Source organism: Corvus hawaiiensis, chromosome 12 (genome assembly GCF_020740725.1).
Source record: "Corvus hawaiiensis isolate bCorHaw1 chromosome 12, bCorHaw1.pri.cur, whole genome shotgun sequence".
NCBI lineage: Eukaryota > Metazoa > Chordata > Aves > Passeriformes > Corvidae > Corvus > Corvus hawaiiensis.
In genome coordinates, this window is record NC_063224.1 from 6,852,449 (window position 1) to 6,869,674 (window position 17,226).

At 50.2% G+C, this 17,226-nt stretch overlaps 1 protein-coding gene across 3 annotated transcripts in view; it reads left to right on the forward strand.

Annotated features, from left to right (window-relative positions):
* CPNE2 (copine 2) overlaps positions 1 to 17,226 on the forward strand; it is a 44,849-nt gene that overhangs the window by 15,207 nt on the left and 12,416 nt on the right. For all 3 annotated transcript variants that reach the window (XM_048316808.1, XM_048316810.1, XM_048316809.1), the window contains exons 3-10: positions 1,800 to 1,979; positions 5,036 to 5,110; positions 7,811 to 7,882; positions 11,439 to 11,522; positions 14,614 to 14,703; positions 14,935 to 15,033; positions 15,832 to 15,918; positions 16,097 to 16,156. In XM_048316808.1, the coding sequence (XP_048172765.1) occupies positions 1,800 to 1,979; positions 5,036 to 5,110; positions 7,811 to 7,882; positions 11,439 to 11,522; positions 14,614 to 14,703; positions 14,935 to 15,033; positions 15,832 to 15,918; positions 16,097 to 16,156 (747 nt within the window). The remainder of the gene's footprint in view (positions 1 to 1,799; positions 1,980 to 5,035; positions 5,111 to 7,810; positions 7,883 to 11,438; positions 11,523 to 14,613; positions 14,704 to 14,934; positions 15,034 to 15,831; positions 15,919 to 16,096; positions 16,157 to 17,226) is intronic.

Consider the following 17,226-nt stretch of genomic DNA (forward strand, 5'->3'; position numbering starts at 1 on the left):
GCCTGTGTTTCCTTGTTTTAATAGTCCATGTTACCATATCCTGGGATAACAGGGTGATGTGGCAAAATGCCAGTGCTGTCATGACAGCTTCCACTGGACCAGGTTACTCAGAGTCGCATCCAACCCGGCCTTGAACACTTCCAGGGATGAGGCAACCACAACTTCTCTGGACAACCTGTGCCAGTGACTCACCACCTTCACAGGCAAGAATTTCTTCAGAATATCTAATCTAAACCTGCCCTTTGTCAGTTTGAAGCCATTCCCCCTTGTCCTGTCACTCCAGACCTTTGTCCAAATTCCCTCTCCAGATCTCTTGGACCCCTTTACATGCTGGAAGATTCTCAGAGGTCTCCCCAGAGCCTTACCTTCTCTGGGCTGAACACTGATATCAGTATGATACCAACTGTTGCTCTCCTAACAAAGCTCCTGCTTGCTTTGCGTGCTGGAGGATTTTTCCCCCCAGCTGTGGGTGTTTCTTGTTCAGCTCTCAGGCTCTGCTGCCCAGGCCTTTCCTGCCCCTTGCAGCTTCATAAGGGTATTTTGTATGTTGGGCTCTAAACTTGTGCTGGTCTTATGCCTTTCAGGGTGTCTGGGGAGGAATATGGGTCCTGATATTAGAATTCAGACTCTCCTTGCCCAATGACTTCTGGAAGTAAATAGACCAGCTTTTCTCAGGCTCAGTGTCCCAGTTTTCCCAGTTTCTAACACTTTGGCCAAAACCATGGGAATTTGTGCAAGCTCATGACAGGATCCCAGCTGGTGCTGCCACCCTTCCCAGCCCTCCTGCAGTGTGAGTTATGGGGTTTTGGAGGACCATTCCATTACTGGAGGGCAGCATTCTGGGATCTCTGTCATGACTGCCCTCAGGATTTGGGTTTTTTTGGCTCACACAAGGCTTTCTGTCCACCTGTGCCACGCAGTATTGTAAACCCACACTTCCATCAGCTGTCTGCCAAGTTTCCTCTGCTCTTATCACTGCTCTTGGCCGTGGGATGCTGCAGAGAGCCGTGGTGCTTCCCCTCTGACAGCGAGTTCCCCCCATGCCTTCCAGTTTCCATCATCCTCTCTGTACCTGCCCTTCCAGTTCATCAGGGACATCACTGCTTCCAGCCTGCTCCCAATAGCTCGGAGTGACAATGCCTATTGAAGTTTTGTCTCTGAGCCCTCCCTGCCTCTTGTTTCTAGTAATGCTTGATGAAATCTATGAAAAAGGGACTGCAGTGATGGTTTTTTATCTTTTTTTCTGTGGAAGGCCAACAAAGAAGAAACCACATGGATGTTTTGGTTTGAGGTCTAGAGCGAAATGCTAGAGAGTTGTGTTCCGGCTCATCACACTTCTTGTTTTGCTTGTCCTTGTTGCTGGCTGCACAACCTGGAAGAAACAAGTTTGGCACTAGAGCTGTGAGGGTCTGGTTGAGGATCAGAGGTGTGTGAGAGCCTCAGCTCCTGGGAGAACAGGACTTAGAAGCAAATGAAGCAATTCTGGCTTCAGTAATCCTCAAATCCCTGCCGAACCCTGGCTGGGTGAGTGCTTCCATCCTGGCTGTTGGATGGGGTGGGTTGTCCAGCCCTGTGTACCCATCCTCGGGAGACAGCACTGCATGACGTGCCATTGTGTGTTTAGATGGGTCCCAGCTTGTGCAGCTGGGTGTCACAGCCTGTGTTCAGGGACAGCACTGCTGAGGGCCTGGCCTGCTCGTTCTGATGGTCACCACTGGGTTTCTGGGTGGCTCTGGCTGAATTCAGTTTCAGTTACAAAGCTGTGATGCACTTGCCTAAATGCCTCTTTTTGTTTGCAGCTGGACCGGACAGAGACAGCTGTGAACAACCTCAACCCAGCTTTTGCCAAGAAGTTCATCATTGACTACCACTTTGAAGAAGTGCAGAAGCTCAAGTTTGCCCTGTTTGACCAGGACAAGTCAAGCACGCAGCTGTATGAGCATGACTTCTTGGGCGAGTTCTCCTGCACGCTGGGCACGGTGAGTCTGAGGTCCCTGCAGCAAAGGGACCCCGAAACTCATCACCCAGAGCGATGTGGGGAGATTGCAGCTGCTCTTCTTACCTCGTGCAAAGTTTTCTGGCTCCTTCCTGGATATACAGATTTAATTCACTTGTCACACTTCAGCTATTGAGATTGAACTGTTCCACATCAGGGCCACTCTCTATTTGTTCAAGTCTAAGGTAATCACAGTGTGGGTCTCTTCTGGTGCTGGCAAAGAGGCATCAGCTGGGGGCTTTTGGAAGTATCTCTATCACACCATGGGTTATAGTAAGGACCCTGATGACCAGTTGGATTTGGGCTTGGGAAACTTCCAGATATTTAAACTTCCAGATATTATCATGACAAAAGTTAGTCTGCCTTTCTATCTCAGTTTGGTTTTTCTCTTTCTGACAGTTTTGTCCATTGTTGTTGTGTAGTAAAACATCCCTCCTGCCTGAGCATGTTGGTGCTGGAATGTGTCTTCTGCTTTTCCTGTGGAAAAGCTTTCGGGACACAAGGCATTTTATAAGTTTTGGAAGGTCTTTTCATTCATGAGCCCAGACCCTGTTAGAAGCTGGCAGCTACATTCTCCAAATGTCTTTGTCCTCTGGCTCAGAAGCAGGGAATGAGGAGGATTTTTTCCATCTTTTTGCAGCATCTGGCAGCTGAGGGCTGCTGTGGTACCTAGCACAAATGCAGAGGCTGGGAGAAACTGCTTGTGTTGTGCTCAGTGCTGGGATGGGGAGGAAGGAGAGACTGTAATAGATGGGTCAGCCTGGGGAGCCAGCCCAGGGTGCTCAGGGAGGCTCATGAACACAATTGCTTTGTTACACAGACTGCAGCATGGCAGGCAGGACCAGGGACTTTACCGCTGCCAGCTCAAGAGCTTGACGTGTTGGAAGAGCACTGACATTTACAGAGTTTGAAGTTTAAAGGCTGGAGTTTTGGAAGTGCTCTGTGATGACCTAATTCTGCTCCTGCAGAAGTTAAGAGACAGTGCAGGCAATAGCTCTGGCCTGTGTTCAGTGGTTCAGCCCAAACCTATCCTTTACCATTCATTCTGCTGTTAGTTACACATCCAGCTCCAGTGTGGGGTAGATCAGCAAGGGCTGCTTGTGAAGGTCATGGCCTTGGTGGAAGCTGCAAGCAGAGGATTCACGGACAGAAGGAAACAGAACTGAAACCTTGCTGTTCGTGAATGTGGCTCTGCAGCAGTCCAGGGCTCTGCGGGCCCATGTTGGAGAAGAACATTATCCATATGCAGTGGGGAGGCAGGTGGAAGTGTCTGAACCATCTCCTCCTGCTTGTTGGGTTTCCCAGATGATCTCAACCCTTCTGGTGCTTGGGAAGGTGATTATATCAGAGATGAGCCTGGACAGACCCTCCTGGGTTGTGGTAATGCCAGGGATGGGCAGCTGTTGGCAGGTCTCACATCCGGGGGATCTCTCAGAACAGCTGATGGTTTTGCCATGGTGGCATCGCTGTCTGCTGTGTCTTTGGGCACAGCTGGTAGGCTTAGTCTGTCAGAAAGAAGATAGCTTGGAACTCTGCAACCTTGCACCAGTATTTTCACTCTGCAAAAGAGAACTTGACCTGTGCCCAGTTTTTGCAGTAGTTCCCATGTCAGCTTCTTGGTGACTTTTAGTCCACAACAAGACACCAGCTTGGAATGGAGGAATCTTTTCATTTCCCTTTTTTCCTTGAAATCCTGTTAGCCTTCTTTCCCTGTGGCCAGCATGGGCTTGCAGCACAGCCCAGTCGTAGAGCAAAGGTGGACTGGAGAGGTGGCACGAGTGCAAGGATGAGGAGAGGGGTGAAGCGAAGTGGATGGGGGCTTGTGGGTTCAGCCACCCTGCTGTGGGTTTCCTGTTCTGGGTTTCCTGCTAGCTGGAGTTTGCCTGGTGAGATGTTTCCATAAGGTCTCAGAAGAGGAGAGCAGCTGTGGGCAGCAGCAACTGCCCAGTAAGAATCTGACTTTTCAGTTCTGAGTTTGCATCGGAGCTCTGTCAGATTAGCTGGATTGCTTAGTGCAGCTAATGAGGGCTGTAGTAGGATTTAAAAGGACAGTTGGATCATTCCCAGGCCTGTAATGACCTCTGTGGCCAAAGGAAATGTAGCAGGGATTAGACTCCAGGCTGGAGGGTGTCCATGATTCCTGCTAGGATTGTGAGGAGGTTTGTCCTGCCTGTACACAGTGTGGCACAGAGATCTGGTTACACTGGCTGGTGATTCCTGTCGATCAAAAGCTCTGGGACTTGGCTGTCTCCTCACAAATGGAAAGGCATTTTGCTTTGAAATTGCAGGAATCACAGGATCACAGAATGGTTTGGGTTGAAAGGGACCTTTAAAGCTCATCTAGTCTCGAAGGGGACCCACTAGATGTGGGATCAGGGCACAGGTAGTTCCAGCAGGTTGCTGGATCTCCATGTGGGTGTCTGCACCTCATAAGGAAAAACGACAGGTTCCTCAGATCTGAAGGAGACTGAAACTCACTGAGCTGGGAAGAATCTCAAGGGTTTAATTCATCTCCCAGTTTATTCTGTCTGTGCTGTTACAAACCAGAAGTGGAGGGGAGAACATGCCTTTGGGGCTGCTGACCCTGCACAGGGGGTCCAGAATGATGCTGGGGGAGAGCATCCAGCTTGTGATCAGGATCCACCCATGGAAACGTGTCCTGCAAGCCAGGTGCTGGCAGGGGTCATGTTAGAAATATGTAAAATGGGTTTGAGAGATTGAGTGCTGGTTTTTCTGGGAACAAATTGCAGTAGCTTGGTCTGTGTGAGGACCCACTGATCTCCTCCACTGGTCCCTGGGTTCAGTGGGCAGCAATGCTTCAGCCTCCTGTGCCATCACTTCTCTGCATTGTGCACCCCGAGGGCTGGGCTGTCAGTGGTGATATTCCCACTCTCACGGTCATCCCTGGATATTGGTGCCTTTCTTCTACTGTTGTGAATGCTTAATCTGAATTAATTAACATGAGCAATGATCAGTTGCTTATGAGTCTGCTTTTGATCACTTGTGCTATAATGGCTTTATTGTCTTTGGCTTCTCTAGATTGTCTCCAGCAAGAAAATAACACGGACTCTCCTTCTGGGGAATGGCAAGCCGGCTGGGAAGGGGATGATAACGGTAAGTTTGCTCCTCTGTGTTATCTCTGACTGTGTAAAGGTGGGTGGGGACAATGCAGGACACTTGCACAGGGTCCAGGAGATTGGGGTGTATCTCTTGAATATTTTTTGCTTTACTTCTTGTTTTCCTGGCCACTTTGGTCTGTTTGGAGGATGGTTTATTTGGGACAGGGACAATCTTGCCCAGTGTCTGTCTGGTGCTTAGCACTGCGAGTCTTCAACTTCTGCTTCAGTCTCAGAAATAAAAAAGACCTCAGTCTGGAGAAGTACCAAGTAAATCTATGCTGCTGTTGTTTGTTATCTGGTACGAGGCGCCTGCTCAGATCTCCCTGGTGCAGTGGCAGGTAAGAGGGCTCATTCCTGTTCCAGGGATGGGTGATTTTGTTTGTAGGATGAGGATGTGCCGTGGCAACAACTCTCATAGCAACAGCCACTGAGTCTGATGCAGACCCCTTCGGGCAGTGGCCTTCCTGCTGCGGATCTCTTTAGTGATGTTTTTTTTAAAAAGAAGAGACTAAATTTAGGTGTGTTTCTGTTCTACCACAGCTCCCATTTTTTGGATCTCGACTGTGTTACGGGTTTTGTGAGATGTGCAGCTGGGCTGCAAAGTTGTGGAAGGAAAGGCCAATAAGGAGTTAAACTTCTGTCAGGTTTAAAAGCACTGGAGAGGTTTAAAAGCCCGGGACCTGGTGCATCTCCACTGCTGTTCGCTTTAGAGGAATGTATTTTTCTCTCTTAATTGCTGCAGTTAGTCTTTAAGTGCGAGGGAAAAGCTGCAGTGAGGTTTAGAAGCGGGGCCATTCCCAAGGCTCTCTACATCCCATCCAATGATTGAGTGGGAAGAGCTGGAAAAGCTTCCAGTCAAGTTCAAAGGTTACATGCTTTAGAAAAAGGAAAGTCCTGTGTCATGAAGCATCCAAGGGGCAGAGACATCTGCTTCATTTTGCACAACAGATAAAATTTCCTGATCTGGGGTTTTTTGCCCTGGCCTGGACTAGGTGATGGCAACAGGGTCATGTGTGGTGGGCACCTTTCCTTGCTGCTTGGCATGGTGCTGGAGCACAGGCTATGGACACCACTGGAGGAGCAGGCTTCAGGGAGTTTGGAGCCAAAGCCTGACTTTCTTGCCCTCATTCCCTTCAGTTTTGCCCAACTATCCATTTTCTTAACTGAGGTGCCACACGGGTGAATGCAGCAGAAGAACCTCAGCTGAATGGATGGGACTGTGTGGGGTCCCTAGATTTGAAGAGAAAAGATCCCAAAGCAAACCTCCATGTTTGTAGAAGTCAGTCCTAAAATCTTGCTGCACACCTCCTCTGGACATAGCGGAGGGGATGTTGTCATTGTCCGTGCTGGCCAAGAGAAGATGCCACCAGCAACCTGTGGCAGGGTGGCACAAGGACATTCCTGGCTTGTCTGCACAGCCTGACTTTTACAGCCTACAGCCAGCCCTAAAGTGCTGGACCCCAACTAGGTATGCTTTGTGGGGCTCAAGAAAGGGCAAATTTCATCCGCCTCCCTACAGCTCCTCTTCCTCCTGCTGGTTTTGGTGACTGCTTACACCCACCAGGGACTAAGTGGGAGAGAAAAGTAATACCATGGCATGGCAGTAGGGAACTTCTGTATGGAGCAGAGGGGAAAACTGGGGGTTTTATGCAGTGAATGGATCCTCTGTGGACCAAAGAGTTGTGTCCGCCTTGGGGAGGCCGGGGGGTTGTCCAGGACCTGTGGCTCATCCCCTCACCCAGCTGCCCAGGCAGATGCAAAAGCTGCATCTCTGCCTCCTCATCTCTGCCAGCTCCCCAGCTCTCCTAAGTGCCAATAACCCTCTGATTGCTCGTTCTGTAGAAAATTGTCCCCTGGAGTTCTGCAGGTTTTTCTAAAAGCCTTGGTGTAATGACACTGCATAACTTCAGTGCAGGACAGCCCCTTGTGAGAGCCAGCAACCAGCCATGCTTGGGACACTGTGCACAAGGACAGTGTCCATGCTGTGCTCCTGGCTGTTCTGGTGCTGGCTCCTGCCCTGGGAGAAGGAGGAGGCAGGTGGGAATGCTGGGGAACAGCTCAGCCCACCCCAAGAGATAAGAGGAAGGAGAGGTGGGGAGCAGATGCTTGGGCAGAAAAAAAAAGACAAGTGATTCAGAAAATGGCTTGTAATAAAAGTGAATAAAATGTGGGGTTTTGTTATAAACATTCCTTTAAAATACCAAGAGACTGATTAGACCATATTCCAGACAAAACTGGCCCACTGGGGGTTGGCAGCTGAAGCCCTTCTAGAGCACATGTGAATAAAGTCTCTTAAACTGAAGTGGTCTGGGCTGTGCTCCTGCCTGCTGCAGGTCCTCAGGAGCAATCATGGAATATTCATCCTTGGAGCTGCGTCATCAGGTAGTTTTGTGGAGATATGGCTCAAGTCCTGGGTTCCACCAGTGCCTCCCCTAAGGGATGGGATGACTGTTTTTGCCATTCCCAGCCCAGAACGTGGAGGATGAGGTGGCACATCTTGCTGGCAAGGGTTTATATGGCTTCTCCTTCCTCTGGGCTTGGTCCTTGGAGGCTTCTCCAGGTCCTGAATGAGTCCTGGTGCAGAAAAGCCATGTGGGACCAAATCCAGCATGACACCCAAGAAAGGGGTTGAGTTTTTTACCAGAAGCTTTGTTTTTTGTGCTGAAAATGAATGCAGCCTTCCCTTGTCTTTCAGATAGCTGCCCAGGAGCTCTCAGATAACAGGGTGATTACTCTGAGCATGGCTGGCAGAAAACTGGATAAAAAGGTGAGTGGAGCTGTGTCTGGGGGATGCAATGTTAAACTTCTGTCCTTGGATTTAAAGAACCCTGCTTTGGGTGTAGCAGTGACAGAAAGCAGTCCCACTGGAGAAAGCATCAGGGTGAAACTGGGTGAGACCTGCTGGCTGCTGGGTACAGCTGCGCCTCAGTTTCCCCATTGTCATGGTATTTCCTCCTTCATCACACGTCTTGAGATGGAAGGATTCTGTGTGGCACAGGAGCTGTGTAACAGCATGTCTCAGGGACAGCAGATCTGCTTCAGTGGTAGTTCTTTGGAATTGCCTCCTGACAGAGCTGGAAGTTTTGATGCCCTTTGACTCCGTATCTTAGGTGTGCTGAGAGCTCCTGGCTTGTTGCCTTCAGCCCCTCTGGAAAGGGAGCAAACATCTGCATCTGTATCAAACTGTAGGGTCTGTCTTCTCCAGGGAAGAGGTGTGGATCTCACAGAGGCAGGTAACACATGAGCTTTGGATATGATGCACAGGAAGCACTGAGCCTCTCTGAAGAGCATCTTCTGACCTTACTTACCAGGCAACCAGAGCTATTCCTCTTGAACCAGTGCTGTTGCTAAGCAATCAATGGGAATATTATTTTTCCTTCTTCCTAGTCTCTCCAGAGCTTATTTTATTGGCAGGATGGCCCTCAGTTTTTTTGTAAACAGGGTAAAGCAAGCAGTCAGGCAGAAGGGTATTTGGTGGGGCAGAAGATGTGGTTCATCCAGTCCCATTGTTCAAACTGGACAGAGATCTGGTTTATCCGAGTGCTTTTTCCCACCTGTTGGAAATGGCTGTTTTCACACCCTTCTACTTACCTTGCCTAGTGCAAGGAGCCAAATGCCCCTGTTAAGAGGTAACAAATAACAACAGCTCCATTTAATCTCTAGGTGTCAGCAGAAAGATTGTGCTCAGTGACTGCCTGCTGTCACCAAGAACTAACAAGGTTTCTTTGCCAGTTCCCATACTGCAGGACAGAGTTGCAGTGCTCAAAGTCCTGCTCCTGAGCAAAGGATGCTCAGGTCACCTCATGCAAATTAAAATGGCCCTTGAACAAAGAAATTGAATGGAAAACAGTATTTTTGAATCATTTTTGGTTATGGGTGAAATGCAGCTGTGGGAGCTGGTTAAAACTTGTTTAAGCTTAGGAAAGACAGTGAAAAATTGAATAAACAAAAGAAAACCAAGGCTAAGGTTGCAGCCTGGGGAGTTATAGCATCCTGTACCACACAGCACAGAGCTGGGGAGCATGGCTAGAGGCTCAGACGTTATAGAAAGGGATTGGATCTCACAGGATTTTGTGGTGGGGTCATGGGATCATCTTTGGTGCACACACCGAGCTGAAACTGTGGGCATCCCTTACTGGCAGCTGTGCCACAAACGCTTTCTGGAGCTGTGCTCAGCCCCAAGCAGCTCCTTCTGCTGTGGCTACCCTGAGGCTGGGAGCTCTCTGAGGCTGCAGGCAGGGCCTCCTCCCCATCACATGTCCATTCCCTCCACCTGCAGCTCACTACCTTGATTTAAATGTTGAAGCTGCAAGGCAGGAGGAGCATGTCAGCAGCAGATTCAGCCTGAGGCTCTTGTACCTTATGTCAGATCAGTTCTTGGGAGAGTTGTTGAAAGAGAAAGTGTCTTGCAGAAGAGGAGGTACTTCCACCTGGGACCAGCCATGTGAAGCCCAGAGCTGTCTGTGCCACCACAGTGGTGGGGACAGCAGGAGGGCAGTGATGCTTCAGCATGGCTGGGGGACAGCAAGTGCTGTGAGCCAGGACTGCTGCTGAAGGCTGTGATTTAGGAAGCTGTATCTGCTGGAAGTGCCAGCTCTGCCCTCCTTCTCCATGGTGTGTAAAAACCAGTTTGGATCATTTAGATTCCTGGACCAATTTGCAGATCGATCTGGTCTGCTGAGCTTCTTTGGTTGCTCAGTTTCCATTTCCCACCAGGTTTGCAGGGGTGAGATGTGTGTGGGTTTGATGTTTTAAAATAGCAGCCCACAATCTTGTGGCTTGGAGGCATCTCCTACTCTGCTTTGAACAGAACAAGGCTGACCAGACTTGCAAGCCAGGCTGATCCATGTGGGATGGCAGCAGGCATCCTTCAAAGCTCCCCGCTGCCCTCGGAGCTGCTGCCTCCACCAGCCCACACTGGGCTGGTGCTGATGAAGCTGCATTGGGTTGGAGGTTAAGTGAGCACAGGCAGGGTCGGGTACCCACCCCTAGTTCTTTAATCCATCTATGAAGCCTGAAAGTGCCAAATCCAGGTGGTGGGTGAGCAGGATCAGAGCTGTGCTATAACCATAATGCTGCAGAAGGAATGGCTTGTGTTTCTATCTTATAAACGTGTGAAAAAGGGTAGGAAAAAAATAACCTCATCTCACCAGGGAGCATCCCTGTGAGCCTTTATGGTCTGCTTCTCTGCAGAAGAATTTTGACTGAAGCAGGTTGTAGTTTCCCCAAGCCAAAACACTTTGCAGTGATTTACTTTTCTGTCTGGCTTCAGAAACAGGGTTTAGATAGAAATGTTGACAGATTTTCTGCTGGGACATCGCTAGAACCCATGTGCATCCCAGCTGCCATCTCCTGGGCTGGTTGTGGACAGGCGATCCTGGAGTGTCCATGTTTCCCCCTCCTCCATGCACAGCGCCTTGCATCCCCACTGTATCACTCAGAAGCCCAAAAAGCTCCTGTTCAAACCCACAGAGAGCTCCTCCAGCTCTTTGAAGGACTCAGACACCCATCTCCCTCTAGGAGGAATACCCAACTGAAATAACTTGAGCTCTCAATAGATTGTCTGGAATATTTGGGACTTGGTTTCTTGTTAGCAACTTCTTGGTTTTTTCTGAATGGGAATGAAGTTCTGCCTAGACAAGCTGGAGTTTCCCTGTCAGTGCCACCAGCGCCTCCTGCTTCCCCGGGCTGCGGGTGCCGAAGCAGCCCCCGTGCTGATTCCCAGCAGGGGCGTGTGTGTATGTGTACATATTCCTCATAAAGCAGCAGCCCTTTGTCGGGGGATTATCTGAGGAGATGCTGGCAGGAGAGGCAGCACACACTGACTCAGGGCTGCGTATCTCAGAGGGTGTTACATGATCTCTGTCAACACCAGGGCAGCTCGCTCCTTAAAGATTTCCTCTGCTTATGCTGTACTGCTGTGTGTAGGAGGGTGGATTTTTTTTCCTTCCTCCCCTAAGACACTTCATAATTCTGTTTCTCCTTTGAAGCTGTGGATGTTTTTCCAAGCCCAAACGCAGCTGCCTCCCAGCTGGGGTTGTTTTCCGTGGCATCTGTGTCCAGAGAGCTTGTCGGGTACAGGCACGTGCTGGGGTGCCAACACACCCAAAAATGTGGTGGGGAAATCAAGGGGATTCACACAACCAGGATGGGGAGGTGGGCAGGATGCTGGCCATGGGTGCTGCCTGTTTGCCAGTGTGCCTGACCCGGCCCCATGAGGACAGGAGAATGTCTGCAGGGCTGGCACTGCCAGGGTAACCTCTCTCTTGGACCTCTGCTGCTTGCAGAGCACCATGTAACCCATCCCGTTCTTCTCCCTCCAGGACCTTTTTGGGAAGTCAGATCCCTTCTTGGAGTTTCATAAACCAGGTGACGATGGGAAGTGGATGCTGGTTCATAGAACAGAGGTGAGCAAAACTCCAACCTGAGCTGCTCAGACACCCCCATCCTCCATCCTCACATCAGCTTCTCTTGCCCTTCATGGTGTTATCCACTGCCTGTAGAGCAGGGTGAGGATCCAGGGATTTCAAAACCTTACAGCTCTCTTCCGGGTGTCCAGCTGAGGCTGCTGGACTCCAGCAGATGAAGATTCACTGAGGCTAGCAAAGTCTTGAGATCTTTTCTGTACTGTTCACTGCTGTATCTAGCATGCAGACAGGGAGATGGTCTTGAAGGCCAAGATAATCTCTAGGCTCATCCTGGGCTTAGACTGAGCCGTGGACCACTCTCCCTCCACTTGCTGGAGTATCAGGATGAGCTGTGACCTGGGGAGATGGTGGAGAGAGGTGGTGTGAGGTGGGGAAAGGTTTAAAAGGAGCTTTTGCCACGCCTTCCCCTAAGCTGGGTGTTCAGGCACCTCCAGTTTCAGTGCATGAGTACTTGGCCTCATGTCTCATTGAGCCAGAGCCACAGCCAAGGAGGCAGAGACCCCAGGTCTTGGTGGATCTGATCAGGGCTGGCTGAGCCCTCCTCTCCCTCATTTATACCTGCTGTGATATTTTGATCCGAGCTCCCTCTGGTTACAATCTCGAGCTGCTAAAGCCAGTGATGTTAGAAATACCAGGCACAGCACGGGCAGGGAGAAACAGACTGGCTTCTGCTTTAACAATGGACTAATAAGTACTTTTCAACTGCTTATTTTCTTCTCCTCAAAGCTTGTTTCAAGGCTTTTTTAGTTTGCACGTAGTTCGGGCCAGCTGGCAGAGAGAGGAGGGGAATCACTGGCAGGGGGAACTCACAGCAGCCTCCATGGCAGAGGAAGAGAGCTCCATTCCACCCCATCTTACACCCTTCTTTTTCCATCCCTTTTCTTGCCCCCTCAAGGCCTGGTTAAGGAGCCTATTGTACCATCACAGGAAACTGCTGTAACAAAACACAGGGTGAGCTGAGGTGGAAGGAGAAAGTGGTGTTTATTTACAAAGTCTCTCCATATGTTCGGTTTTACCACATCTGTGTGAAGTCCATGAGGTTTTCCTTCACTCACACACCCACATGCACATGAGCACCAGGGTGTGGGTAACACCTTGTGTCCTGTGGTACCAGTACAGGCCATCCTTACAACCCCAGCTCTGCTGTTTATTTTTCGGTGCTTTCCCACACACCTTTCTGTGCATATTTAGTTCATATCAACCTTAGTATTTCTCCTCTATTTCTGTGGGAGCAGGCTGGGACCTTGCTTGGCTTTTTCCTCATGATTCAGTGTGGGTAGCTGGGCTTTGACTCAACAAGACGTGTTTCTCAGATGTGGGGATTTGCAGTGGCCTCCAGTCCTACCTCCTGGAAGAGGCGTGGGATTTGGGAAGGTGACTGTGCACCAGCCATTGCTGGGATCTCCATAAGCATGTCAGGTTTGTGGGGAGCAGATGTCTGTACTGGTGTTTCCTCTGAGTTGCTGCCCACTTCCTCCACTGTCCTGTCTCACTGGATCAAGGTCTAGCCAAGTTTTCTTTCAAGTAATGGATGCTCCAACAGCCTGCACCTTACCAGCCCCAAATGCATCCAGCTGCCCTGGGAGGAATCCCACGTTAGGTGACCCATCCCTGGAAGTGTTCAAGGCCAGGTTGAAACAGAGCTCGGAGCAACCTGGTCTAGTGGAAGGTGTCCCTGCCCATGGCAGGGGTTTGGAGCTGGATTATCTTTAAGGTTCCTTCTAACCCAAGCCATTCTATGATTCTGTGACCATCTTTGTGTTACTAGGCTGGATACAAAGAAATAAAGTTCTCCATTCTTGCAGCTTTCGGTGCAGGAATATAACCAGCTCTCAGTCTGATGCTGGCATTTCTCCTGCCACAACGAACAGGGCAGGTCTGACAGGGCAGGATTAGTGCACTATTGCAGCCTGTTATCTAAGCACAAGTGTGAATGCTCAGCTGGAGATACTGGATCCTTCCCCACCCTCCCTGGTGACCTGGCAGCCTGTGGGCAGCATCCTGGGGTGTGTGGGCTCCCCCTGCTCTTCCACACTCCTGGAGGAGGTGTTTACAAATTCAACTAAACTGTTCCTGCAGGTTTCCCCTGCTCTCAGTAAGAGCCTGGCTGTCAAACAAGATGCCCATTCCAGGTCCCGTGCAGCTGTTTGCCCGCAGCAGCAGCCATGAATCTCTTCCTCGCTGCTCTGTGCTGTGACTGTTCCAGCTGCAAAGATCCAAGGTCCTCCATGCCAGATATCCCCCATGTTTGCCTTGAACAGAGAAGGGTTAATTTGCTGCTTATGCCTGACTTTCTTAATATCCATGTGAATCTCTGTCTGTGAGCACCACACCTTTTGTGAAAGAGGATCTTTGCCTGCCCCGCAGGCACCTCCGACGTACGCAGCGTGTGCCTGGAGCCCGCTCGAGTTTGCTTAGGTTTCTACTGAGTGAATGCATTCTCTCAGGAAATGTCAAAAAGCATCAATTAATATTTCTCCAGCTCAGGCAGCAGATGTTACACAGATGAGACAAGAGAGCTTAATGTGCCCAGGGCTGTTTTGGCTTTCCAGAGCTGGTTGCAGCATCTTGCTGCTCCATCTTCGTGGTGGTCAGACCCCACATGGATTCAGGCTGTGTTTGGGTGCTCGGGGGCTGTAAGCAATGAGTAGGGGGCAAGCAGTGGGATGCAGAGGGCATAAATAGTAGCTGCTGGCCTGGGAGTTGTGGGGTGAGTGGCTGTGCCTGTGCTCTGGGCAAGGCTGTACTCTGGGCATGGCTGTGCCATGCTGCCCAGGGTGGCACAGCTGTTCTCTCAGGCAGTTTCGTTTAATTGCTCCCAGAGGTGGATAAATCACCCAATGCAACGAAAACAAACCTGGTTTAACTCACACGTTCTGCAGCCTGAGGAGGGGAAGCTGCTGTGTCTCAGTTACGGAGGCAGGAGAGGGCTGAGACAGGCTTGCCTTGCCTGGCCTGTCCCACTGAGAACCTGGTTCAGGGTCACTTTTGGAGGTGTGTCCCTGCTTTGTCCTGATCTCTACCTGTGGATGTGCCCATTGTAACAGCATCCCTCTGCTCACACCCCCAGGTGATCAAATACACACTGGACCCTGTCTGGAAGCCGTTCACTGTGCCTTTGGTGTCACTGTGTGATGGAGATATGGAGAAGCTGATAAAGGTAAGGGGCAGCCCTCTGGCTTGTATTGTGGGGATCAGCCTCTGGGACTGACTGTTAAACATCTAAACCCCCATGACTGGCTCATTAAAAAAACCCAAAGCAACAAATGTCCAAAACAACAAAAAACACCTTGTTTGGGGTCTCCAGCAGGAGAGGTAGGGGACTTCAGCATGTTTCCTTGCAGGAGATAGTTCCTGTGTCTGAGGCTGGTTTGTGCTCCTTCCACCCCAGGTGGTGTGTTACGACTATGACAGTGATGGGGGACACGACTTCATCGGGGAGTTCCAGACCTCAGTGGCCAGGTTGTGTGAAGCCCAAGATGCCTCTCCAGTAAGTGCTGACATGCTTTTGGGTAAGAATGGGGAAGAGGCTCCTCGGGGTTGGTGATAGACTTTGGTACTTGCACCTTCAACCTGTGCTGAGAAGAAGCCAAGTCCAGATTCCTTTCTCCTTTCACCCGCACCATGAGTGACCCCGGCTATGGTTGTAGTTAAAACATCTGAGCTAGAGAGAGCTAAGGCAGACTTTGCTGAAAATCAGGCTCTGCTGGGATGTCTGAAGCAGCACCCATTATTTGGGGTGCCCTGTGGTTTGGGGTCCAGAAGGAGAGGTGTGACTTGCTGGTGGGGCTGCATCTGCAGCAGGGGCAGCCTGGTTCCCAGGAGTGCAGGTCCTATGCAGCTCTACACCAGTTTTGTGCCAAAGGTGTCCCCATTTTCCCCAGAAGTGCTGGCCAAGGTCCTTGGCAGATGCCTCCTGCCTGAAGGTGTGTTGTGAAGGCCCCTGGATAGCAGGGCTTTGCACTGCTGCCTTCACTAGGATTGCAAACCAGCAGATCTTGGCTGAGGCACAGGGGCGTGTAAAACACCGTGTGTGGTGCATTGAGTTTCCTCTCTGGGCAAACTGAGGCATGAAAGTGCCCTGTCTAGGACTGCACAAGATGGGGGTGCCAGAGGCAGACACTGAGCCCATTTTTCCTCTGGATTTGCAACCTATAGCCTGGCAATAAAATCTTCTCTTTCAGCACTGGAGGGAGGGTATGCCCAGGACATGCTGCTGGTGGCATCTGCAGCCACATGGCACAGCCCAGCACTGCTCTCACACCAGGGTCTGTCTTATGTGTTACAGCTCGAGCTAGAGTGCATTAACCCCAAAAAGCAAAAGAAGAAAAAGAATTACAAGAACTCTGGGATCATCATTGTCAAGTCCTGCAAAGTGAGTATGTCACTGACATGTTTCCTTCAGCTCGTGACTGAGCTTGGGTCTTTCAGAGCTCCCCCATCCCTTCTGCCTCTGCCTCCCTTATGTTTCCAAGGACAGGCCCTGCATAGCCTGAATAATGATGACAGTGATGACAGTTGCTGAAACACTGGTTTTCTGTTTTTTCTTTCAGATAACCAGAGATTTCTCCTTCCTGGACTACATCCTGGGAGGCTGCCAACTGATGTTTACCGTAAGGACTTTTGCTTCTCCTTGCCCAGTGATAGTAACAGCTGTGTAATGGGCAGAACTGGGGAGGGAGGTTCTGTGTAAGATTCGGCACCAGCTTGGGGTGACTTCTCATGACGGTGAGGAGCTGCCCGTTTTGCTGTTAAACCATGTGGGTTTGGGGATTCTGGGGATGCTCAGGTACATCCAGTAGCATGGAGGGCGCTGGCTGGACTTTGGCTGAAGGCCAGATGTTCAAAAAGACCTTCTGACCCTTCACAAAATGTCACCAACTTCTCTCCCCACTTCAGGCTTTAACCACCCATGGTTTTTTATGGAATCGCTCCTTATTCTGAACCCAGATGAGAGGCTTTGGGATGTTAAAGAGATGGTTTTCTGTGTTTTTACTGACATTTCCACCTTCTTTCAAGCTGGACCACAGCTTATCAGGAGTAAATAAGCAAGAACATGACAATCCTGAGTGAAATCACCACAATGCAGAACTGGGGTTCTCAATTTCTGCAAACTTTTGTCGTGCAGTATCCAGAGAGCTGCAGGCACTCGCAGTTAGTTCAGTTTGTATTTTGTTGTTTTATCTGAAAACATGATGGGGGAAGAGTAGGAGGAGGAGGAAGAGTTGCCATAGGAACAGCAATGATTGGGAGAGCTTTTTGTGTGCTGTTCTGCCTATGTGTGCTTTGGTCTTGGTGCTGGAGAGTGAATAGAAGAGAAAATCAGTGAATTTATTGGTAGTACAGAGCTCTTGCGTGAATTAGGTTTGAATGTAGAAATCTTCCCCCCATCTAAAGATCTGCTGGTTATTGGAGGGCTCCTCCTCCTCCCAAGGCATCTTTGGTCCAAAGGGTGTGTTTCCGAAGGGTGCACCACTGCAGAAACACCTGAGCTGGAAGGAGGATGCTGCACACACCCCCTGCAATTTGGAAAGGCCACTGGTGTCCTCCCCACCGAGGGAGGGGGAGGGGAGAGAAGGGCTGAAGTCACAGAGAAGAGAGTTTTGGACCCAGTCACATGCCTAGTGTTGGAAGCAGACCAGCTGTGTCCCTCTCAGACCCATTGCCCGAGTCCTGCTCTTGA